The following is a 25,571-nucleotide window of genomic DNA, read 5'->3' as shown; positions in this document are numbered from 1 at the left end:
TAGTTACTGTAGAGAACACCTCCGTATCCAGGTAGTTACTGTAGAGAACACCTCCGTATCCAGGTAGTTACTGTAGAGAACACCTCCGTATCCAGGTAGTTACTGTAGAGAACACCTCGTATCCAGGTAACTATAGTTACTGTAGAGAACACCTCCGTATCCAGGTAACTATAGTTACTGTAGAGAACACCTCGTATCCAGGTAGTTACTGTAGAGAACACCTCCGTATCCAGGTAGATATTGTTACTGTAGAGAACACCTCCGTATCCAGGCAGCTATAGTTACTGTAGAGAACACCTCCGTATCCAGGTAGCTATAGTTACTGTAGAGAACACCTCCGTATCCAGGTAACTATAGTTACTGTAGAGAACACCTCCGTATCCAGGCAACTATAGTTACTGTAGAGAACACCTCCGTATCCAGGCAGCTATAGTTACTGTAGAGAACACCTCCGTATCCAGGCAGCTATAGTTACTGTAGAGAACACCTCGTATCCAGGCAGCTATAGTTACTGTAGAGAACACCTCCGTATCCAGGTAGCTATAGTTACTGTAGAGAACACCTCCGTATCCAGGTAGCTATAGTTACTGTAGAGAACACCTCCGTATCCAGGCAGCTATAGTTACTGTAGAGAACACCTCCGTATCCAGGCAGCTATAGTTACTGTAGAGAACACCTCCGTATCCAGGCAGCTATAGTTACTGTAGAGAACACCTCCGTATCCAGGCGATAGTTACTGTAGAGAACACCTCCGTATCCAGGTAGTTACTGTAGAGAACACCTCCGTATCCAGGTAGTTACTGTAGAGAACACCTCCGTATCCAGGTAGTTACTGTAGAGAACACCTCCGTATCCAGGTAGTTACTGTAGAGAACACCTCCGTATCCAGGTAGTTACTGTAGAGAACACCTCCGTATCCAGGTAGTTACTGTAGAGAACACCTCCGTATCCAGGTAGTTACTGTAGAGAACACCTCCGTATCCAGGTAGTTACTGTAGAGAACACCTCCGTATCCAGGCAGCTATAGTTACTGTAGAGAACACCTCCGTATCCAGGCAGCTATAGTTACTGTAGAGAACACCTCGTATCCAGGCAGCTATAGTTACTGTAGAGAACACCTCCGTATCCAGGTAGCTATAGTTACTGTAGAGAACACCTCCGTATCCAGGTAGCTATAGTTACTGTAGAGAACACCTCCGTATCCAGGCAGCTATAGTTACTGTAGAGAACACCTCCGTATCCAGGCAGCTATAGTTACTGTAGAGAACACCTCCGTATCCAGGTAGCTATAGTTACTGTAGAGAACACCTCGTATCCAGGTAGTTACTGTAGAGAACACCTCCGTATCCAGGTAGATATAGTTACTGTAGAGAACACCTCCGTATCCAGGCAGCTATAGTTACTGTAGAGAACACCTCCGTATCCAGGCAGCTATAGTTACTGTAGAGAACACCTCCGTATCCAGGTAGCTATAGTTACTGTAGAGAACACCTCCGTATCCAGGTAACTATAGTTACTGTAGAGAACACCTCCGTATCCAGGCAGCTATAGTTACTGTAGAGAACACCTCCGTATCCAGGCAGCTATAGTTACTGTAGAGAACACCTCGGTATCCAGGCAGCTATAGTTACTGTAGAGAACACCTCGTATCCAGGCAGCTATAGTTACTGTAGAGAACACCTCCGTATCCAGGTAGCTATAGTTACTGTAGAGAACACCTCCGTATCCAGGCAGCTATAGTTACTGTAGAGAAAACCTCCGTATCCAGGCAGCTATAGTTACTGTAGAGAACACCTCCGTATCCAGGCAGCTATAGTTACTGTAGAGAACACCTCCGTATCCAGGTAGTTACTGTAGAGAACACCTCCGTATCCAGGTAGTTACTGTAGAGAACACCTCCGTATCCAGGTAGTTACTGTAGAGAACACCTCCGTATCCAGGTAGTTACTGTAGAGAACACCTCCGTATCCAGGCAGCTATAGTTACTGTAAGAGAACACCTCCGTATCCAGGTAGTTACTGTAGAGAACACCTCCGTATCCAGGCAGCTATAGTTACTGTAGAGAACACCTCCGTATCCAGGCAGCTATAGTTACTGTAGAGAACACCTCGTATCCAGGTAGCTATAGTTACTGTAGAGAACACCTCCGTATCCAGGCAGCTATAGTTACTGTAGAGAACACCTCCGTATCCAGGTAGCTATAGTTACTGTAGAGAACACCTCCGTATCCAGGCAGCTATAGTTACTGTAGAGAACACCTCCGTATCCAGGCAGCTATAGTTACTGTAGAGAACACCTCCGTATCCAGGCAGCTATAGTTACTGTAGAGAACACCTCCGTATCCAGGCAGCTATAGTTACTGTAGAGAACACCTCCGTATCCAGGTAGTTACTGTAGAGAACACCTCCGTATCCAGGTAGTTACTGTAGAGAACACCTCCGTATCCAGGTAGTTACTGTAGAGAACACCTCCGTATCCAGGTAGTTACTGTAGAGAACACCTCCGTATCCAGGTAGTTACTGTAGAGAACACCTCTGTATCCAGGTAGCTATAGTTACTGTAGAGAACACCTCCGTATCCAGGCAGCTATAGTTACTGTAGAGAACACCTCCGTATCCAGGTAGCTATAGTTACTGTAGAGAACACCTCCGTATCCAGGTAGCTATAGTTACTGTAGAGAACACCTCCGTATCCAGGTAACTATAGTTACTGTAGAGAACACCTCCGTATCCAGGCAGCTATAGTTACTGTAGAGAACACCTCCGTATCCAGGCAGCTATAGTTACTGTAGAGAACACCTCCGTATCCAGGCAGCTATAGTTACTGTAGAGAACACCTCGTATCCAGGCAGCTATAGTTACTGTAGAGAACACCTCCGTATCCAGGTAGCTATAGTTACTGTAGAGAACACCTCCGTATCCAGGTAGCTATAGTTACTGTAGAGAACACCTCCGTATCCAGGCAGCTATAGTTACTGTAGAGAACACCTCCGTATCCAGGCAGCTATAGTTACTGTAGAGAACACCTCCGTATCCAGGCAGCTATAGTTACTGTAGAGAACACCTCCGTATCCAGGCAGCTATAGTGTGGAAACCTCAATTCTAGTTGTCTCTCAGTAATATTTCTGCATATTTTCTGTGAGTTAGAAGGCTGAAGTCGTGAGAGAAGCCCTGAAGCAGCTTTCTGGAATGCGGTGGCGTTACCATGGTTACCCGTGATGGGTTCCAGCCCTGACAGGCGGTGTGTGTTTGGAGGGCTCTTTACAGAGCTGTTGGCGTGATGAAAGATCGCTGTAGTTGGCCAACTGTCACATTCCCTCTCGTCGTCAGGCAGGACTCCACAGGGCCTTTTGTCTGTCTGGCCTGGCCAGCACTGGGGCCAGCACTGGGGCCAAGAGATGTCTGCTGCGACATTCCTCAAAGCTCCTCTGTCAGGGTCTATCCTCTCTCTTCCTTGTGGTCATGGACTGGTAACTTGCATTGACAGAGAGTATGACTAGCAGCTATGAAGCTGTCCCACAACATTGTTTAGTGTGGCGTTAAATTCCTGTCTCGCTCTGTCTCCTCTCATTGCTTGCCGCATGTTCACAGAGTGGTGACTTGACAGGGCTTCTATTAACACAGATCTGCTAGCCTGCATGTCCCAGACAGGGCTTGTATTAAAACAGATCTGCTAGCCTGCATGTCCCAGACAGGGCTTGTATTAATACTGAGATCTGCTAGCCTGCATGCCCCAGACAGGGCTTGTATTATCACTGAGATCTGCTAGCCTGCATGTCCCAGACAGGGCTTGTATTAAAACAGATCTGCTAGCCTGCATGTCCCAGACAGGGCTTGTATTAATACTGAGATCTGCTAGCCTGCATGTCCCAGACAGGGCTTGTATTAACACTGAGATCTGCTAGCCTGCATGCCCCAGACAGGGCTTGTATTAACACTGAGATCTGCTAGCCTGCATGCCCCAGACAGGGCTTGTATTAACACTGAGGTCTGCTAGCCTGCATGCCCCAGACAGGGCTTGTATTAATACTGAGATCTGCTAGCCTGCATGTCCCAGACAGGGCTTGTATTAACACAGATCTGCTAGCCTGCATGTCCCAGACAGGGCTTGTATTATCACTGAGATCTGCTAGCCTGCATGTCCCAGACAGGGCTTGTATTAAAACAGATCTGCTAGCCTGCATGTCCCAGACAGGGCTTGTATTAATACTGAGATCTGCTAGCCTGCATGTCCCAGACAGGGCTTGTATTAACACTGAGATCTGCTAGCCTGCATGCCCCAGACAGGGCTTGTATTAACACTGAGATCTGCTAGCCTGCATGCCCCAGACAGGGCTTGTATTAACACTGAGGTCTGCTAGCCTGCATGCCCCAGACAGGGCTTGTATTAATACTGAGATCTGCTAGCCTGCATGTCCCAGACAGGGCTTGTATTAACACAGATCTGCTAGCCTGCATGTCCCAGACAGGGCTTGTATTAATACTGAGATCTGCTAGCCTGCATGTCCCAGACAGGGCTTGTATTAATACTGAGATCTGCTAGCCTGCATGCCCCAGACAGGGCTTCTATTAACGCAGATCTGCTAGCCTGCATGCCCCAGACAGGGCTTCTATTAACACAGATCTGCTAGCCTGCATGCTTCAATCTTCACACAGTCTGCATTATCAACATGCATCTTGGCCAAACAGTTCATCTCACCTCCAAAACTCACTCAAACCACCAAAACACTTCAAACATGTCTCAAAATAAGCTCGTTGTCACTCGTAACACACTGACCTGAAAAACACTAACAGGGAACATTACATAAATGAGGAACTTTTCTCATTTGAAGTTTGTATGATTTTTCACATAAATCAGTATTTCACTATAGAATAACACCTTATCACTTTATTGACTGTACTAAAGTATATGTAACAAGAATGAATCAGAAATGCAGCAATTTGCTTCAATAGACTTAATTTTTTTTTGTATATATCTTTGCATATGGTAATTTACTTGTGGAAAAACTAATTCCTGAAATTCCTGGACTGCAATAATAATTTCAAAAAAAACATCATCAACATGTATAATCACTCACTCATACTGTACAGTACTGTGAGGGTTCTCATCAACATGTATAGTATAATCACTCACTCATACTGTACAGTACTGTGAGGGTTCTCATCAACATGTATAGTATAATCACTCACTCATACTGTACAGTACAGTGAGGGTTCTCATCAACATGTATAGTATAATCACTCACTCATACTGTACAGTACTGTGAGGGTTCTAGTTCTCGTTCTCTCCTGCATTTGACCACAAGTTCTCATCAACATTCACATCTTCTGTCTTCTCTGGCGATGCATCTTGTAAAGTATCTTCTGGAATGTCTAATCCAACCCTGGCAGTCTTCAGGAGAAGTGTCTCCACACATCCTGTATTCATGGCCTCCAGTAAGGACATCTGGTCATGTGGATGGTGGTCATAAACCTTCCACCTCCACGCAGAGAGAGAAACTCCTCTATGGGGTTTAGGAACGGGGCAGTACGGAGGCAGGAATAGTACTGATATCCTGGGATGTGCAGGAAACCAGTCTGTGACTGCAGTAGGAGTAGTGGAATGCCACATTGTCCCACACAACAACGACGAAGGTAGGGGAAGTTTCTTGCCCCTGTCTCCTCCGCTGGCACAAGTCGATTTAAGGCATGTCATCCAGAAAATAAATGAGTCTCTCTGTATTGTAGGGGGCCAATGAGTGGTTTGTGTAACAGAAAACCATCGTTGGACAATGCTGCACACATTGTGATGTTAGCTCCTCTCTCTGGCCTGGGACATCCACGGTTACTCTCTGTCCAAAACACATTTCTTCCCCCTGCTGGCGTGTTTTTTTTTACCAGGTTGAATCCAGCTTCATCCACAAAGATGAATGTATGTGCAGTTTGCCTGGCTTCCATCTCCACTATTCTCTAAAATACAGTAAATGTACAGTTTAACAGTACTTTACATTATGCATAGCTGTGTACCCTGTTTGGTTATTGAACAGACATCTTACCTGGACATATTGATACCGGAGTTCATTCACACGTTCACCGTTTCTCTCAAAGGGTACAGCTGCTTCATCCTTATTTCATGTTTCTCTAAGACTCTGGCAATTGTCGTTGTGCTGACCATATTCACATTCCCTAAAAGTGATATTGTCTGTCAGCACTCTTGTCCCTAATTTCCTGCAGTTTTATTGCCATTGTTGCCAATTACCATGGCAACCATGGCAATTTCCTGCGCATCTGAAAATATTCTGCCTCTCCTTCCTGTGGGAGGTAACCTTTTGGATTCTACTGAAAAACACAAAACATATCAATATATTTCAAAATGTCAGTACATGTAAAAAAAAAAAAAAGTGAACATACTGTTATTGTACTGTAATATGTAGTTCAATTATCATTGAAAGATGCACATCTCACCTGTTTTGCTGGAAAATTCGTACTGTTGATGCAACTGTTTGCTGCAGATTTTGTTGCATCCTTAAACCGGCCTCTCTCTCACGGAAAGGTTTACGACATGATCAGTAATTGTGGCCCTTATCAGAGACCACCGCTCTTGGTCTTCCTCTCTCTTTGTCCTCCACGTATTCTCCCTCTCCCTGCCTCTCTTCTTCCCCCCCACCAACCTGTCTTCCTTGATCCATGTTTCCATACTGAATCATTCCCGAAGCCGTCCTCTTTTATCTGTTTTGGTAACGAGACTTAAAAACATGACTCGTGGGTCGGCTTTCAGCTGTGTTTTGGAATGATTAAATATTCTGCAGAGGTTTTCTATATTTTTTTTCCGTCTGGTTACTGCAGAAATGCACGACATTTACCATCATTCTGTTTTGAATGTGTTTCTAACAGTATTGGAAACGGTGTTTTTAGCATTTGAAAACACGTGCTGCAAATATATAGTTTAGCAGGTGGTGGAGTGTGAATGAGAAAAGAGGTGATGGATTTCGGAGAGAATGTGGTCATTGATCGCATTTTGTGTGAAAGCAATGAAAAAAACAATTTGGTCCACATACACTTCTGTTTCGCTTGACTGTGTGAAGAGTTTTGACCAATGTGACTTCAGTTTTGACCAATGCATGTTAGCAATTTAAAAAGGGGGGGAAAAAACTGTTAACTCTGAGATCTGCTAGCCTGTATGCCCCAGCCAGAGCTCTGTTCACGCTGTCTTACCACTGTAATTATCGCCAAACTGTAACAGATTGTCTATACACAAGGCCTCCCGAGTGGCACAGGGGTGTAAGGCATCGCAGCGCTAGAGGCGTCACTACAGACCCGGGCTGTATCACAAACGGCTGTGATCGGGAGTCCCATAGGGCGGCTCACAATTTGGCCCAGCGTCGTCCGGGTTTGGGGAGGGGGAGAGCTGTATACTTGGCTCATCGTTCGTTCTCTAACCCGACGATGACTAATACAGATGTATTCTCAGATCTGTCTCAGATGTGCATATAAAGTGGATGATCTGTAGAGAGCCGTTTTGTCTAACACTGTCTAACACTGTTTTGTGTTTTCCAGAGATGCAGAGAAGTGAAGATTACATAGATAGTCACCACGCCGGACAGCATTTCAATGACCTGTTCACACAGTGAGGGAGGGGGGGGGGGTATTGAAAATGACAGTACCTTGTGTTTCCCCAGAGCTGCAGAGGAAAAACCAGACTGTGATGTTTGACTCCGTGGAGGACTGGACCCAGGACATGAAGAGGACTAAAGGAAACTGTAGACTGGTCTCGGAGAACAGCAACTTTGAGCTCTCTCCAAAGTACGGACTTTTTTTTTTTTTTTTTTTAAACGTTTGACCAATGCCGTACGCAATATAACTGCTGTAACGTGCTGGTTACATATCAATATAACTGCTGTAACGTGCTGGTTACATATCAATGTAACGTGCTGGTTGCATATCAATATAACTGCTGTAACGTGCTGGTTGCATATCAATATAACTGCTGTAACGTGCATATCAATATAACTGCTGTAACGCGCTGGTTGCATATCAATATAACTGCTGTAACGGTGCATATCAATATAACTGCTGTAACGGCGTGCATATCAATATAACTGCTGTAACGTGCGGTTGCATATCAATATAACTGCTGTAACGTGCGGTGCATATCAATATAACTGCTGTAACGTGCATATCAATATAACTGCTGTAACGCGCTGGTTACATATCAATATAACTGCTGTAACGTGCTGGTTGCATATCAATATAACTGATGTAACGTGCTGGTTACATATCAATATAACTGCTGTAACGTGCGGTTGCATATCAATATAACTGCTGTAACGTGCTGGTTGCATATCAATATAACTGCTGTAACGTGCTGGTTGCATATCAATATAACTGCTGTAACGTGCTGGTTGCATATCAATATAACTGCTGTAACGTGCTGGTTGCATATCAATATAACTGCTGTAACGTGCTGGTTGCATATCAATATAACTGCTGTAACGTGCTGGTTGCATATCAATATAACTGCTGTAACGTGCTGGTTGCATATCAATATAACTGCTGTAACGTGCTGGTTGCATATCAATATAACTGCTGTAACGTGCTGGTTACATATCAATATAACTGCTGTAACGTGCTGGTTACATATCAATATAACTGCTGTAACGTGCTGGTTACATATCAATATAACTGCTGTAACGTGCTGGTTACATATCAATATAACTGCTGTAACGTGCTGGTTACATATCAATATAACTGCTGTAACGTGCTGGTTACATATCAATATAACTGCTGTAACGTGCTGGTTACATATCAATATAACTGCTGTAACGTGCTGGTTACATATCAATATAACTGCTGTAACGTGCTGGTTACATATCAATATAACTGCTGTAACGTGCTGGTTACATATCAATATAACTGCTGTAACGTGCATATCAATATAACTGCTGTAACGTGCTGGTTACATATCAATATAACTGCTGTAACGTGCATATCAATATAACTGCTGTAACGTGCTGGTTACATATCAATATAACTGTTGTAACGTGCATATCAATATAACTGCTGTAACGTGCATATCAATATAACTGCTGTAACGTGCTGGTTACATATCAATATAACTGCTGTAACGTGCTGGTTGCATATCAATATAACTGCTGTAACGTGCTGGTTGCATATCAATATAACTGCTGTAACGTGCTGGTTGCATATCAATATAACTGCTGTAACGTGCTGGTTGCATATCAATATAACTGCTGTAACGTGCATATCAATATAACTGCTGTAACGTGCTGGTTACATATCAATATAACTGTTGTAACGTGCATATCAATATAACTGTTGTAACGTGCATATCAATATAACTGCTGTAACGTGCATATCAATATAACTGCTGTAACGTGCTGGTTACATATCAATATAACTGCTGTAACGTGCTGGTTGCATATCAATATAACTGCTGTAACGTGCATATCAATATAACTGCTGTAACGTGCTGGTTACATATCAATATAACTGCTGTAACGTGCTAGTTACATATCAATATAACTGCTGTAACGTGCTGGTTGCATATCAATATAACTGCTGTAACGTGCATATCAATATAACTGCTGTAACGTGCTGGTTACATATCAATATAACTGCTGTAACGTGCTGGTTGCATATCAATATAACTGCTGTAACGTGCTGGTTACATATCAATGTAACGTGCTGGTTGCATATCAATATAACTGCTGTAACGTGCATATCAATATAACTGCTGTAACGTGCATATCAATATAACTGCTGTAACGTGCATATCAATATAACTGCTGTAACGTGCATATCAATATAACTGCTGTAACGTGCATATCAATATAACTGCTGTAACGTGCATATCAATATAACTGCTGTAACGTACATATCAATATAACTGCTGTAACGTACATATCAATATAACTGCTGTAACGTACATATCAATATAACTGCTGTAACGTGCATATCAATATAACTGCTGTAACGCGCTGGTTACATATCAATATAACTGCTGTAACGTGCATATCAATATAACTGCTGTAACGCGCTGGTTACATATCAATATAACTGCTGTAACGTACATATCAATATAACTGCTGTAACGCGCTGGTTACATATCAAGACATTGCATCCTAATCAACATGTTGGTTGACGTCTGTAGTTAACTTGGATTCCTCTGTTTTCCAGTTTTTTAATCATGTTATGAGTAAACCAAAAGCGACACGTCTATTTCCTGCAGGTTGCCTCAGTTTTTTATAGTCCCAACAAACGTCTCGGACGAAGACTTGACTAAGTACCAGGGAAAGGGATTACCGGTATGTATCTTTTTTATTTATTTATTTATTTTAAGTCGTGTTGTGTCTGCTGCTTGATTAAATTGAATATCTCACCTTTTTTTTTAATTATAGAACCGTAACTCTTCACTTGCTGTATGGGTCAGTGTAAATATAAATGTAATGTATTTGATAATGTCTGTTTTCAGATGTGGTGCTGGTCTCATCATAGCGGCTGTGCCTTGTTTAAAACCGCCTCTCTACCCCTGATACAAGAGGACAACGTCGCACAAACCTACACGGAGAAGTAAAACACATCCTGATTTGGTTACATTGTATTTATTTATTTATTTATTTAACCGGTAGAAAAATAAGTCTATATACAAAGTGAGCAAATGAGGTGAGATAAGGGAGGTAAAGGCAAAAAAGGCCATGGTGGCAAAGTAAATACAATATAGCAAGTAAAAACACTGGAATGGTAGATTTGTAGTGGAAGAAAGTGCAAAGTAGAAATAGAAATAATGGGGTGCAAAGGAGCAAAATAAATACAGTAGGGGAAGAGGTAGTTGTTTGGGCTAAATTATAGATGGGCTATGTACAGGTGCAGTGATCTGTGAGCTGCTCTGGTGCTTAAAGCTAGTGAGGGAGATAAGTGTTTTAAGAGATTTTTGTAGTATTGAGTATTGTCTGTGTTTTTAATAGTGATGAATGCTTATGTATCTACTGATTTTTATAAAAAGTTGTGACTTTATGACTTTTTCCAGTCCGTAGGTTCCCTTTTAATCGTTTTTTTTTTTTTAAATGAAGTGTACCGACTTTTTGTGTAACACTGTGAGGTGTGTTACAGAATGTTGACGGCAGTGGCTCACAACCACCTGTACTCAGTGAAGACCGAAGACCTGTCCGACACACTTCCCGCCGTTCAGGACATCCTGTTGTCTTACAACAGGTTCAAACAGTTCTTCCTCATCGACAATACGACAGAGTTCTGGATGTCCGATATGAAATGGTTTTCCTCACTCGACAACTGTGGATGGCTGGACATCATCAGGTCAGATTTTGAAAACCAAACTACTATTTTGTCCAGTGTTTTTTTTTAATTTTTATTATGTTCACTCAGGAGGCCAGTTTATTAGGTACACCAGCCCGTTCGCTCCTCCAGACAGTGAGCCAGGTGGCCGTGGTGGCCGCTATATTAAAAAAAACAGGCATCGTTACTGTTCGGTTGAACGTTAGAATGGGGGCAAAACGAATAACCTAAGCGACTTTGAGCGTGGTATGATCGTCGGTGCCGGGCTAGCCGGATTCAGCATCTCAGAAACGTCCGGCCTCCTGGGTCTTTCAACGCACGACAGGGTTTACGGAGAAGGGTGCGACATAACAAAACATCCGGTCAGCTGCAGTCCTTTTGGAGGCGAAAAACTGCTCGTTGATGACAGAAGTCGAAGGAAGAATAGCAAGAATCGTACAACCTAACAGGCGGGTCACAAACGCAGTACAACAGTGGTGAGAAGAACAGCAAGCATCCAGGAACGCGCAACTCGTCGGTCCTGGTCACTGATTGGCTATTTGTAGCGGACGACCACACCGGGGTTCCACTCCTCTATCAGCTAAAAACAAGAAGAAGCGGCTCCAGTGGACTCACCAACACCGGACGATAGAGGAGCGGAAAAACACCGCCTGGTCTGACGAATCCCCTTTCCTGTTGCATCATTCTGATGGCAGAGTAAGGATTTGGCGTGCATGGACCCGTCCTGCCTGGTGTCACCGGTACCGGCTGGTGGTGTTCTGGTGTGGGGAATGTTTTCCTGGGTAAAGTTAAGTTCCTTGATACCAATCGAGAAATGTTTTAGACTGCCATACCTTGTTGAATCCATACTGCCGAAGAATTCAGGCTGTTCTGGAGATGGACGGACGGGGGGGTCTGACTCGGTACTAGATGGGTGTGTCTAATAAAATGGCCGCTGAGTGTATTTGTCCAGTGTTACCAATGTATTTGTTTAGGATCTTGTCTCACGCGGAGAGTCGACGCCTCGTCTCACGCGGAGAGCCGATGTGTTGTGTGTTGCAGACAGTGTCTCCAGAAGGCTGTGGAGGTAGTCGAGTGCCTGGAGAAGGAAAACACTAATGTTCTCATTATGGGTAAGGACCAGTTATTTGAGGAAGGTTGTATTTAATTTGACAAAGGTTTGGCCACACAGATCCTGTGTCCTGACATTTTGTTTGACATATATATTTTTTATTTACTTTACTTAAGAACATTTGTCCTACAATGTCTCTCAGGAGAGCAGTGGCAATCGTTACTGAGTGGACTATCCTCAATTTAAAAAATAATAATAATAATGAATTGAAGGTAAACTCAGCTAATTGACATTGCCACGAGAAGCACCGGTGATAGTGAGATAAGCGAGATGCAAGACATTGCTCTCAGTCACACAAAGTATCTGCTGTTTACAGTGTGGTAACCAGGGCACCAAATCAACAGAAGTTGACCCTCTGGCATTCAACGCTCTTAGTTGTTGAAGACATTGACCCACTATGCTGTTTACTTTCTGTGTCTACGTCATGTCGCTGAGTCTACCATTAAATATGTGTTTGTGTACCAGAGGAGGCTGGTTAGGACCTGTACTGGGTCCTACCTCTATATTGTATAGTACCAGAGGAGGCTGGTTAGGACCTGTACTGGGTCCTACCTCTATATTGTATAGTACCAGGCTGGTTAGGACCTGTACTGGGTCCTACCTCTATATTGTATAGTACCAGGCTGGTTAGGACCTGTACTGGGTCCTACCTCTATATTGTATAGTACCAGGCTGGTTAGGACCTGTACTGGGTCCTACCTCTATATTGTATAGTACCAGAGGAGGCTAGTTAGGACCTGTACTGGGTCCTACCTCTATATTGTATAGTACCAGGGGAGGCTGGTTAGGACCTGTACTGGGTCCTACCTCTATATTGTATAGTACCTTGCTGGTTAGGACCTGTACTGGGTCCTACCTCTATATTGTATAGTACCAGGCTGGTTAGGACCTGTACTGGGTCCTACCTCTATATTATATAGTACCAGGCTGGTTAGGACCTGAACTGGGTCCTACCTCTATATTGTATAGTACCAGGCTGGTTAGGACCTGTACTGGGTCCTACCTCTATATTGTATAGTACCAGAGGAGGCTAGTTAGGACCTGTGCTGGGTCCTACCTCTATATTGTATAGTACCAGAGGAGGCTGGTTAGGACCTGTACTGGGTCCTACCTCTATATTGTATAGTACCAGAGGAGGCTGGTTAGGACCTGTACTGGGTCCTACCTCTATATTGTATAGTACCAGGCTGGTTAGGACCTGTACTGGGTCCTACCTCTATATTGTATAGTACCAGGGGAGGCTGGTTAGGACCTGTACTGGGTCCTACCTCTATAAAGTACCAGACAAGGCTGGTTAGGACCTGTACTGGGTCCTACCTCTGTATTGTATAGTACCAGAGGAGGCTGGTTAGGACCTGTACTGGGTCCTACCTCTATATTGTATAGTACCAGAGGAGGCTGGTTAGGACCTGTACTGGGTCCTACCTCTATATTATATAGTACCAGGCTAGTTAGGACCTGTACTGGGTCCTACCTCTATATTGTATAGTACCAGAGGAGGCTGGTTAGGACCTGTACTGGGTCCTACCTCTATATTGTATAGTACCAGAGGAGGCTGGTTAGGACCTGTACTGGGTCCTACCTCTATATTATATAGTACCAGGCTAGTTAGGACCTGAACTGGGTCCTACCTCTATATTGTATAGTACCAGGCTGGTTAGGACCTGAACTGGGTCCTACCTCTATATTGTATAGTACCAGGCTGGTTAGGACCTGTACTGGGTCCTACCTCTATATTGTATAGTACCAGGCTGGTTAGGACCTGTACTGGGTCCTACCTCTATATTGTATAGTACCAGGGGAGGCTGGTTAGGACCTGTACTGGGTCCTACCTCTATATTGTATAGTACCAGAGGAGGCTGGTTAGGACCTGTACTGGGTCCTACCTCTATATTGTATAGTACCAGAGGAGGCTGGTTAGGACCTGTACTGGGTCCTACCTCTATATTGTATAGTACCAGAGGAGGCTGGTTAGGACCTGTACTGGGTCCTACCTCTATATTGTATAGTACCAGGCTGGTTAGGACCTGAACTGGGTCCTACCTCTATATTGTATAGTACCAGGCTGGTTAGGACCTGAACTGGGTCCTACCTCTATATTGTATAGTACCAGGCTGGTTAGGACCTGAACTGGGTCCTACCTCTATATTGTATAGTACCAGGCTGGTTAGGACCTGTACTGGGTCCTACCTCTATATTGTATAGTACCAGGCTGGTTAGGACCTGTACTGGGTCCTACCTCTATATTGTATAGTACCAGGGGAGGCTGGTTAGGACCTGTACTGGGTCCTACCTCTATATTGTATAGTACCAGAGGAGGCTGGTTAGGACCTGTACTGGGTCCTACCTCTATATTGTATAGTACCAGAGGAGGCTGGTTAGGACCTGTACTGGGTCCTACCTCTATATTGTATAGTACCAGAGGAGGCTGGTTAGGACCTGTACTGGGTCCTACCTCTATATTGTATAGTACCAGGCTGGTTAGGACCTGAACTGGGTCCTACCTCTATATTGTATAGTACCAGGCTGGTTAGGACCTGAACTGGGTCCTACCTCTATATTGTATAGTACCAGGCTGGTTAGGACCTGTACTGGGTCCTACCTCTATATTGTATAGTACCAGAGGAGGCTGGTTAGGACCTGTACTGGGTCCTACCTCTATATTGTATAGTACCAGAGGAGGCTGGTTAGGACCTGTACTGGGTCCTACCTCTATATTGTATAGTACCAAAGGAGGCTGGTTAGGACCTGTACTGGGTCCTACCTCTATATTATATAGTACCAGGCTGGTTAGGACCTGTACTGGGTCCTACCTCTATATTGTATAGTACCAGGGAGGCTGGTTAGGACCTGTACTGGGTCCTACCTCTATATTGTATAGTACCAGAGGAGGCTGGTTAGGACCTGTACTGGGTCCTACCTCTATATTGTATAGTACCAGAGGAGGCTGGTTAGGACCTGTACTGGGTCCTACCTCTGTATTGTATAGTACCAGAGGAGGCTGGTTAGGACCTGTACTGGGTCCTACCTCTATATTGTATAGTACCAGAGGAGGCTGGTTAGGACCTGTACTGGGTCCTACCTCTATATTATATAGTACCAGGCTAGTTAGGACCTGTACTGGGTCCTACCTCTATATTGTATAGTACCAGAGGAGGCTGGTTAGGACCTGTACTGGGTCCTACCTCTATATTGTATAGTACCAGAGGAGGCTGGTTAGGACCTGTACTGGGTCCTACCTCTGTATTGTATAGTACCAGAGGAGGCTGGTTAGGACCTGTACTGGGTCCTACCTCTATTGTATAGTACCAGAGGAGGCTGGTTAGGACCTGTACTGGGTCCTACCTCTATATTGTATAGTACCAGGCTGGTTAGGACCTGTACTGGGTCCTACCTCTATATTGTATAGTACCAAAGGAGGCTGGTTAGGACCTGTACTGGGTCCTACCTCTATATTGTATAGTACCAAAGGAGGCTGGTTAGGACCTGTACTGGGTCCTACCTCTATATTGTATAGTACCAGGCTGGTTAGGACCTGTACTGGGTCCTACCTCTATATTGTATAGTACCAGGGGAGGCTGGTTAGGACCTGTACTGGGTCCTACCTCTATTGTATAGTACCAGAGGAGGCTGGTTAGGACCTGTACTGGGTCCTACCTCTATATTGTATAGTACCAGGCTGGTTAGGACCTGTACTGGGTCCTACCTCTATATTATATAGTACCAGGCTGGTTAGGACCTGTACTGGGTCCTACCTCTGTATTGTATAGTACCAGAGGAGGCTGGTTAGGACCTGTACTGGGTCCTACCTCTATATTATATAGTACCAGGCTAGTTAGGACCTGTACTGGGTCCTACCTCTATATTGTATTGTACCAGGGGAGGCTGGTTAGGACCTGTACTGGGTCCTACCTCTATATTGTATAGTACCAGGCTGGTTAGGACCTGTACTGGGTCCTACCTCTATATTGTATAGTACCAGAGGAGGCTAGTTAGGACCTGTACATGGTGTTAAGTTGTATTGTATTCTTCCAGAGGAGGGCGGTTCAGACCTGTGCTGTGTGATCTCCAGCCTGGTCCAGTTGATGTTAGACCCCTACTACAGAACTCTTCTGGGCTTCCAGAGCCTGGTGCAGAAGGAATGGGTGGCAGGAGGACATGCTTTCCTGGATCGCTCCAACCATCTACACCTCAAGGACAAGGTGGAGGTAGGATCCGTGTGTCCTGTTTTTTGTGTTTATTCTGTTAAACTAGCCATCGAAACCTTGATTTCTCCCGTCCTTGATTCCTCGCCTCTCTCTCTCTCTCAAAGCTTATTGGAGGAAAGGCTCTAAAGTCCCCCTCGCTTTGATATCCTCCTCCAATGAGCTTTGAGAAGGTGAGGAATTTTAAGAATCAACGACTCTAGGGGGAATCAAGGATTTTGAGACCTGCGGTATGCCTTAAAGAACACAAGTTGAGTGTTTAGGTGACGACCGTGTCTCCCTCTGTCCATCCTCTCAGAGCCAGTCTCCAGTCTTCCTGCTCTTCCTGGAGTGTGTGTGGCAACTGCAGCAGCAGCATGGTCCGGCCTTCCAGTTCTCAGAGACGTACCTGACCGTGCTGTCTGACAGCGTCCATGTTCCTGTCTTCACCACCTTCCTCTTCAACAATGACAGCCACAGAGACAACATACTCAGGGTAAAGACGCATGCAGGCAGACAGACATTACCAATACAGTATGTTTTCTCTAGGCTGTCTACAAACGGCTCTGCCGTAGTTAGGGGTCTGCAAACGGCTCTGCCGTAGTTAGGGGTCTGCAAACGGCTCTGCCGTAGTTAGGGGTCTGCAAACGGCTCTGCCGTAGTTAGGGGTCTGCAAACGGCTCTGCCGTAGTTAGGGGTCTGCAAACGGCTCTGCCGTAGTTAGGGGTCTGCAAACGGCTCTGCCGTAGTTAGGGGTCTGCAAACGGCTCTGCCGTAGTTAGGGGTCTGCAAACGGCTCTGCCGTAGTTAGGGGTCTGCAAACGGCTCTGCCGTAGTTAGGGGTCTGCAAACGGCTCTGCCGTAGTTAGGGGTCTGCAAACGGCTCTGCCGTAGTTAGGGGTCTGCAAACGGCTCTGCCGTAGTTAGGGGTCTGCAAACGGCTCTGCCGTAGTTAGGGGTCTGCAAACGGCTCTGCCGTAGTTAGGGGTCTGCAAAAGGCTCTGCCGTAGTTAGGGGTCTGCAAAATGCTCTGCCGTAGTTAGGGGTCTGCAAACGGCTCTGCCGTAGTTAGGGGTCTGCAAACGGCTCTGCCGTAGTTAGAGGCCTACAAACCGCTGGACTGGATGAAGTTCTAGTGTGGATGAAGTTCTAGTGTTGATTGGATGTTCCTTTTCTATAAGACTGTATACTAGAACTGTCAATACATTTATAATAGTGTTATCAAATACCAACATTTTACTAATGATACCAGGCCAAGTTATCACATCGCTTTGAGGCAAGCAACACTGAAGCATGCATGAGAGCATCAGCTGTTCCGGACAACTGTGTGATCACGTTCTCCGTAGCCGATGTGAGTAAGACCTTTAAACAGGTCAACGTTCACAAGGCCACAGGGCCAGATGGATCACCAGGACGTGTAATCCGAGCATGCGCTGACAAACTGGCAAGTGTCTTCACTGACATTTTCAAGCTGTCCCAAGTTTCTTGGTGTCCACATCACCAACAAACTAACATGGTCCAAACACACCAAGACAGTAGTGAAGAGGGCACGACAACACCTATTCCCCCTCAGGAAACTGAAACGATTTGGCATCGGTCCTCAGATCCTCAAAGTTTTACAGCTGCCCCATCGAGAGCATCCTAACTGGTTGCATCACCGCCTGGTATGGCAACTGCTCTGCCTCCGACCGCAAGGCACTACAGAGGGTAGTACTTACGGCCCAGTACATCACTGGGGCCAAACTTCCTGCTATCCAGGACCTCTATACCAGGCGGTGTCAGAGGAACGCCATGAAAATGGTCAAAGACTCCAGACACCCTGCTCATAGAACGTTCTCTCTGCTACCGCACGGGAAGCGGAAACCGGAGCGCCAAGTCTAGGTCCAAAAGGCTTCTAAACAGCTTCTACCCCCAAGCCATAAGACTCCTGAACATCTAATCAAATGGCTACCCAGACTATTTGCATTGCCCCCCCCCTCCCCTTTTACACCGCTGCTACTCTCTGTTATTATCTATGCATAATCACTTTAACAACTCTACCTACATGTACATATTACCTCAACGAACCGGTGCCCCCTGTATATAGCCTCCACAATGACTCTGTACCGGTACCCCCTGTATATAACCTCCACATTGACTCTGTACCGGTACCCCCCCTGTATATAGCCTCCACATTGACTCTGTACCGGTACCCCCTGTATATAGCCTCCACATTGACTCTGTACCGGTACCCCCGTATATAACCTCCACATTGACTCTGGACCGGTACCCCCTGTATATAGCCTCCACATTGACTCTGTTCCGTAACACCCTGTATATAGCCTCCACATTGACTCTGTACCGGTACCCCCTGTATATAGCCTCCACATTGACTCTGTACCGTAACACCCTGTATATAGCCTCCACATTCACTCTGTACCGGTACCCCCTGTATATAGCCTCCACATTGACTCTGTATCGGTACCCCCTGTATATAGCCTCCACATTGACTCTGTACCGGTACCCCCTGTATATAGCCTCCACATTCACTCTGTACCGGTACCCCCTGTATATAGCCTCCACATTGACTCTGTACCGGTACCCCCTGTATATAGCCTCCACATTGACTCTGTACCGGTACCCCCTGTATATAGCCTCCACATTGACTCTGTACCGGTACCCCCTGTATATAGCCTCCACATTGACTCTGTACCGGTACCCCCTGTATATAGCCTCCACATTGACTCTGTACCGGTACCCCCTGTATATAGCCTCCACATTGACTCTGTACCGGTACCCCCTGTATATAGCCTCCACATTCACTCTGTACCGGTACCCCCTGTATATAGCCTCCACATTCACTCTGTACCGGTACCCCCTGTATATAGCCTCCACATTGACTCTGTACCGGTACCCCCTGTATATAGCCTCCACATTGACTCTGTATCGGTACCCCCTGTATATAGCCTCCACATTGACTCTGTATCGGTACCCCCTGTATATAGCCTCCACATTGACTCTGTACCGGTACCCCCCTGTATATAGCCTCCACATTGACTCTGTACCGGTACCCCCTGTATATAGCCTCCACATTCACTCTGTACCGGTACCCCCTGTATATAGCCTCCACAGTCACTCTGTACCGGTACCCCCTGTATATAGCCTCCACATTGACTCTGTACCAGTAACCCCTGTATATAGCCTCCACATTGACTTTGTACCGGTACCCCCTGTATATAGCCTCCACATTGACTCTGTACCGGTACCCCCTGTATATAGCCTCCACATTGACTCTGTATCGGTACCCCCTGTATATAGCCTCCACATTGACTCTGTACCGGTACCCCCTGTATATAGCCTCCACATTCACTCTGTACCGGTACCCCCTGTATATAGCCTCCACATTCACTCTGTACCGGTACCCCCTGTATATAGCCTCCACATTGACTCTGTACCGGTACCCCCTGTATATAGCCTCCACATTGACTCTGTACCGGTACCCCCTGTATATAGCCTCCACATTGACTCTGTACCGGTACCCCCTGTATATAGCCTCCACATTGACTCTGTATTGGTACCCCCTGTATATAGCCTCCACATTGACTCTGTACCGGTACCCCCTGTATATAGCCTCGCTACTGTTATTTTGTTGCTCTTTATTAAAAATAAAAAAGTGTTTTAATACATTTTTTTACTTCAGTTTATTTTAGTAAATACTTTCTTAATCTTTTTTTTTTTCTTGACTGCATTGTTTAAGGGCCCGTCAGTGAGCATTTCACTGTAAGGTCTAAACCTGTTATTTTTGGCACATGTGACGCATAACAATTGATTTGTACTGTTATTCTGAAGGCCTGATTCTGATTAGTGTAGATGACTGGACATCAGACCCTGTCTCTTCAAGCTGTTACACCAGAACGTCCATGGACCAGTGGAGGCTGGTGTCACTTTAAATCAGAGGACGGGCTCATTGTAACGTCTGGAAATGAATTAATGGACAAGTGACCGTCGTTCCATTACCATTCCGTTACAATGTGCCCGTCCTCCCTCCACCAGTCTCCACTTTTGTGTACAGTAGGGTAAACAGCCTGTACCATATACAGTATGCCCACATACACCCAGCCTGACTGTTTGCTTGTCTTGGCAGGCCGAGTCGCCGCACAAACAAAGAAGCCCATTGAACTACCCTACAGTGTGGGACTGGTCGGTGCAGTTTGACTGCAAGGCACAGGATCTCTTCACTAACCCTTTGTATGCCGAGAAGCCCAAGCAGGACACATCTGTGAGGAAGTCATACAGGCCCAAGGTACTCTGGCTCTCTCTCTCTCTCTCTGGCTCTCTCTCTCTCTCTCTCTGGCTCTCTCTCTCTCTCTCTCTGGCTCTCTCTCTCTCTCTCTCTGGCTCTCTCTCTCTCTCTCTCTGGTCTCTCTCTCTCTCTCTGGCTCTCTCTCTCTCTCTCTGGCTCTCTCTCTCTCTCTCTGGCTCTCTCCAACTGTAATATTGTCAGTCTATTATATTCCAACATTATCCTGATCAAATTGAACATGTCTCCAACAAACAACAACTGTTCTTCTATTCCTACTTTCCAGCACCTGCGTCAGCTGTCCCTGCCAAGCTCAGCCTTGAAGACCCCTCCTAAGAAGGGCTTCTTTAAAGACGAGGCGGACAACCTGAAGAAAATCCTCGGTGTAAAGAGGCTCAGTCGCTGGATGCTGTCTCCTTCCTCAGACTCCCCTCAGACCTCCTCTTCAGTCAGGGAGTTCTACGAGGCATGGCAGACTAAACCCTTGGACTACCACGGTCTGCTGCTGCCCTGCCTGGACGGTCCCTCCATACGCGTCTGGATGCAGAGGTACCTGCCCGTAGAGATGGACAGTGACTTCCCCTATTATTAAAAAGCTACTTTTCCTTTTGAAAAAGGCCTATGTTGCATTGATATGAGTCAGAAACATTTTTTTTATTTTGGTGTCAAAAATTGACTACAATGTGTAAATAGGATAATTTTTGGTCATGAAATCAGTCGATAGGAAAACGTTTGTATGTTGGATTGAAGCATACGGTAGTTTTTGTTGAGTTTATTTCAATCCTGCCCACAGCTGGCAGCACTCAAGTAATCATCAATTCAGATCGCAGCTGCACTCCAGCTGATTGTATTACCCTGTTCAATTTGCTTTGACTTTCAATATACCCATCGGGCTAGTTACGGACCATCAAGAAATTACACAATGTACATGGGACAATATTTTAAAAGGGCAATAGCAACAAAAAAAAGTTAACTATATAAATTCAAATACAAATATTGAAAGCATTTAATTAGACAACTAAAAGTTGTGCAACATGGAAATATTGTCTTATTTACATTGTGGAATTTCTTAACGGTCCATACCTATTCCCGGAGATTGGCTATCCAAAGTCAAACCAATTTTTCCATGGTCGCGCACACCAGCTGGCTTGAAGCTAATTAGTGAAATGATTTGGTTAACTCTTACCACCAATGAACACACACGAGGCCCACATCAACCCCCCCCCACCCACCAAAACCAACTCGCGATTACGTTTGAATTCAGTCATGGCCGCAATCATTTCTTAATGAAGGAAATCTAAAACGAAATCAGGAAGTGCAGCCACCTTTTTTTTTTTTTACATTTTATTTCAACCAAGAAAAGACCCTTGAGCTTAGAAACCTATTTTGTGACATTTTGACTTGTTATATCTACAAATGAATTGTTTTATATTGTAGTAGTAGTAGTAGTAGTAGCAGCAGTAGTAGCAGTAGCAGTAGTAGCAGTAGTAGCAGTAGTAGTAGCAGTAGTAGCAGTAGTAGTAGCAGTAGCAGTAGTAGTAGATTTGACTATAGTTGATGAGTTTCTAGAATGAAAAGATTCCCTGACCAAGATGGCTGCAATTTGAGTCACAAAACTGGCATGTCCAATCACTAATCTAGTGTTCTGTCTTTCTATGAAAAGGTACCTGCGCTGGATCCATGATGTACAGATCCTAGGAGGGGGTCCAGTGGCCATGCTGAGTAAAGTCTCTGAGATACTGGGGGAGGTTCAGGAGCTTCAGAGACAGCTAGACCGCCACGGCTGCACTTTAACCTCCAACCACAAGGGGGCGAGGCCAAGGGCCAAGACAGCGGCGGTGAACGCAGCCAGGTCTTCGGTGAGGCTTTCGTCGTCGTTCCCCTTCGTGACGTCGAGGAACTGGTCGTTCAAACCGGCCATACCGACCAGCCTGCTTCAGAGCCTCATGGTGACGGGGATGGCAGGAAACCTGGCCGATAGAGAGGATGATGACGACGACCCGGAGTCTCTGGTCTAGGAGTCAGTCCCCTCTGTCTATCACAAACCCAATGGGGAAGTGGGTTTGGTTGGAGGTCTTTTTACTGTACCTACCTACACCGGGACCTAAAATGTTGGACCTTGTATGTGTCTTGGTGCTCACTGCCCAAAGCCATCGTTGACAATGACCATCACTCTTCCTGCTTTAGACAGAGAAGGTCAAAGCTATAGCCTAAATACCATTTTGTGCACTACTGTGGTGAGCAACGTTTTTTTTTTTTAACCTGTTGCTCACAACCGAAACTGTGACTGAATTATGTCCCGTCTTAAAAGGAAATGGCATCTTTAAAGAATTCCTAGCTACCCATAGTTGCCTACTGTCCTGTTAAGAACCATAGAGCTGTGCGGTCTAAAATACATAACTACTGTAAAGCACTGAATAATGAATTACCATTTGTATGGCTTTTTTATTTTATTATTAAATAAAAAAATGCTTGTCTCATCGATGGAATACCAGAGGTTGCTTAATGGTTTAGAAGCCGTTTTCTCTCTCTCTCTTGTGCTGCTTCCCAATAATCTGTGGACCAAAATCACATGTATCTATGCCATAAGTGTACAGTATGTGTTAACCAATGAGGCCAGCTGTACGTTTTATACTGCAGAAAGGGAGCTTGTGAACCAATGAGGCCAGCTGTACGTTTTATACTGCAGAAAGAGAGCTTATTTTTTAATTTTTTTTACCTTACAAGTTCTATACTGTTTTATTCCTAATCTCTGTGGAATGGAATCCAAAGCCAATATCATACTGTATGTTTCACCGGATGTAATGTGATGGTAGTAAACATGAGGAATTGAGAAGAAGGGGAAAGTGCTTTTTCAAAAAAACAACTTTTTAGGCAACTGCACATTTTAACCTACTGTAACTCACTCACTAATTCATTCATTCATTCATTCATTCATTCATTCATTCATTCATTCACTTACACCCCTCTACATATACAATTATTCTGTTCAGTTATTCTTCTGCCGTATTGTCTGAGAGAGGTTTCAATAGCTTTACAACGTTGATGTACATCTGCATAACTATGTGTACCCAATGTTTTTCTTTTCTTAATTTTGTTTGTCATTGATTTGTTTTATTATTGTTAATTTCATATATTGGATCATGTTTTTCGTGAAAAATACAAGAACAATGATCCTGGTCTTTTTTAATATGGTTGTGTTTTTAGTAATTATTTAGGTTTGATAACTGGTAGTGCTGAGCGATTTAACCAAATTTAAATTAACCGATTTTCTGTTATTTAACAAATAATTGACCGATGTCGGTTAAATTACTTGAATTACATTTGTTTCGTTTTTTTTTTTTTTTTTGGTGAGCCCAACACGCCGTTTCTCTAGAGAGAAATTAAATCATTCACGATAGAAATCGGAGACATTGAGTCAAGTTTTTTGGCTGAAGGAGTTTTCATTAAGCACATATTCAACCTAGTTCAGCGCAGAAATGTGGTAATTAACTACAATGACCATAATCCATTGCGCCAGTTTTTTTTTTTTTCTCGGGTCAGAGAGGAAAAGGCGAAGCGAGAGTTTTAACTCACGACAAAATTCTGTCCAAATTTAGGACAATGGGTTAAACATGTCGCCTGCATTCCCGCCTTTGGGGCAACGACTCGTATTGTTAGGGTTGGAGACATGAGCATCTCGTCATGATATACAGATCTCTGGACGGATCCACTTTAACGCCTGCTACGTTAGGATAGATTACACACTGACCACACAACACAACGATGAGGGACAGAGACAGTATGGGGAGAACATAGATAACTGTCTGGCTGACTGCTACTGCCTTGGCAGAGATGAGATGATGACTTTTAATAAAGAATTTAAAAAATGATAATGTCATTAAAATCAGACCTAAAAGAAGATTTTAATTTTATTTGTCACGTGCCGAATACAACGTGTCTAGACCTTAGAGTGAAATGGTTATTTACAAGCCCTTAACCAACAATGCAGTTTTAAGAAAATACTTCAAAAAAAGAGTAAGAGATAAAAAATTAAAGAGCAGCAGTAAATAACAATAGCGGGGCTATATACAGGGTTGAGGTAATATTGTACATGCAATGACAAATGCTATGCTATGAAAAAATGTTATTTCAGAGTAATTTACTATAATTATATTGATGTCTACCCAAGGTGGACCTGACAGAGACCATATAATATTTACAATGTTTTAGCAATTAAATGTTCACTGTTTTTGACTTTGGAATTTTAATTAAAAAGCTCTAAAATCAGTGTAATGTCAATATTTCATGTTTTTTTTTTTTTTTATCGAAATCTAAAACTGATTTTTTTGGGGGGGTTTTATACATCTTTTTAAAAAAATTATCAAACCGAACTGACCCAAAAAGCACTAATCGCTCAGCACTAATGACTGGTTTGCTAGGCTGGTTTGATGGCTGGTTTGATGGCTGGATTGATGGCTGGATCGATGGCTGGTTTGATGGCTGTTTGCTAGGCTGGTTTGATGGCTGGTTTGATGGCTGTTTGATGGCTGGTTCGATGGCTGGTTTGATGGCTGGATTGATGGCTGGTTTGATGGCTGGTTTGATGGCTGTTTGCTAGGCTGGTTTGATGGCTGTTTGCTAGGCTGGTTCGATGACTGGATTGCTAGGCTGGTTTGATGGCTGGGTTGATGGCTGGTTCGATGGCTGGATTGCTAGGCTGGTTT

At 44.5% G+C, this 25,571-nt stretch overlaps 1 protein-coding gene across 1 annotated transcript in view; it reads left to right on the top strand.

Moving 5' to 3' along the window:
- mtmr12 (myotubularin related protein 12) overlaps positions 1–25,135 on the top strand; it is a 59,485-nt gene extending 34,350 nt beyond the window's left edge. The window contains exons 7-16 of the mRNA XM_045707126.1: positions 7,658–7,781; positions 10,228–10,303; positions 10,471–10,568; positions 11,109–11,312; positions 12,333–12,403; positions 16,438–16,610; positions 16,906–17,082; positions 20,710–20,868; positions 21,152–21,414; positions 22,529–25,135. Of these exons, the coding sequence (XP_045563082.1) occupies positions 7,658–7,781; positions 10,228–10,303; positions 10,471–10,568; positions 11,109–11,312; positions 12,333–12,403; positions 16,438–16,610; positions 16,906–17,082; positions 20,710–20,868; positions 21,152–21,414; positions 22,529–22,883 (1,700 nt within the window). The 3' untranslated portion in view covers positions 22,884–25,135. The remainder of the gene's footprint in view (positions 1–7,657; positions 7,782–10,227; positions 10,304–10,470; positions 10,569–11,108; positions 11,313–12,332; positions 12,404–16,437; positions 16,611–16,905; positions 17,083–20,709; positions 20,869–21,151; positions 21,415–22,528) is intronic.
- The last annotated feature ends 436 nt before the right edge of the window (positions 25,136–25,571 follow it).

This window comes from Salmo salar, chromosome ssa24 (assembly GCF_905237065.1).
Source record: "Salmo salar chromosome ssa24, Ssal_v3.1, whole genome shotgun sequence".
Classification (NCBI taxonomy): Eukaryota; Metazoa; Chordata; class Actinopteri; order Salmoniformes; family Salmonidae; genus Salmo; species Salmo salar.
This window is presented reverse-complemented; position numbering and strand designations above follow the sequence as displayed.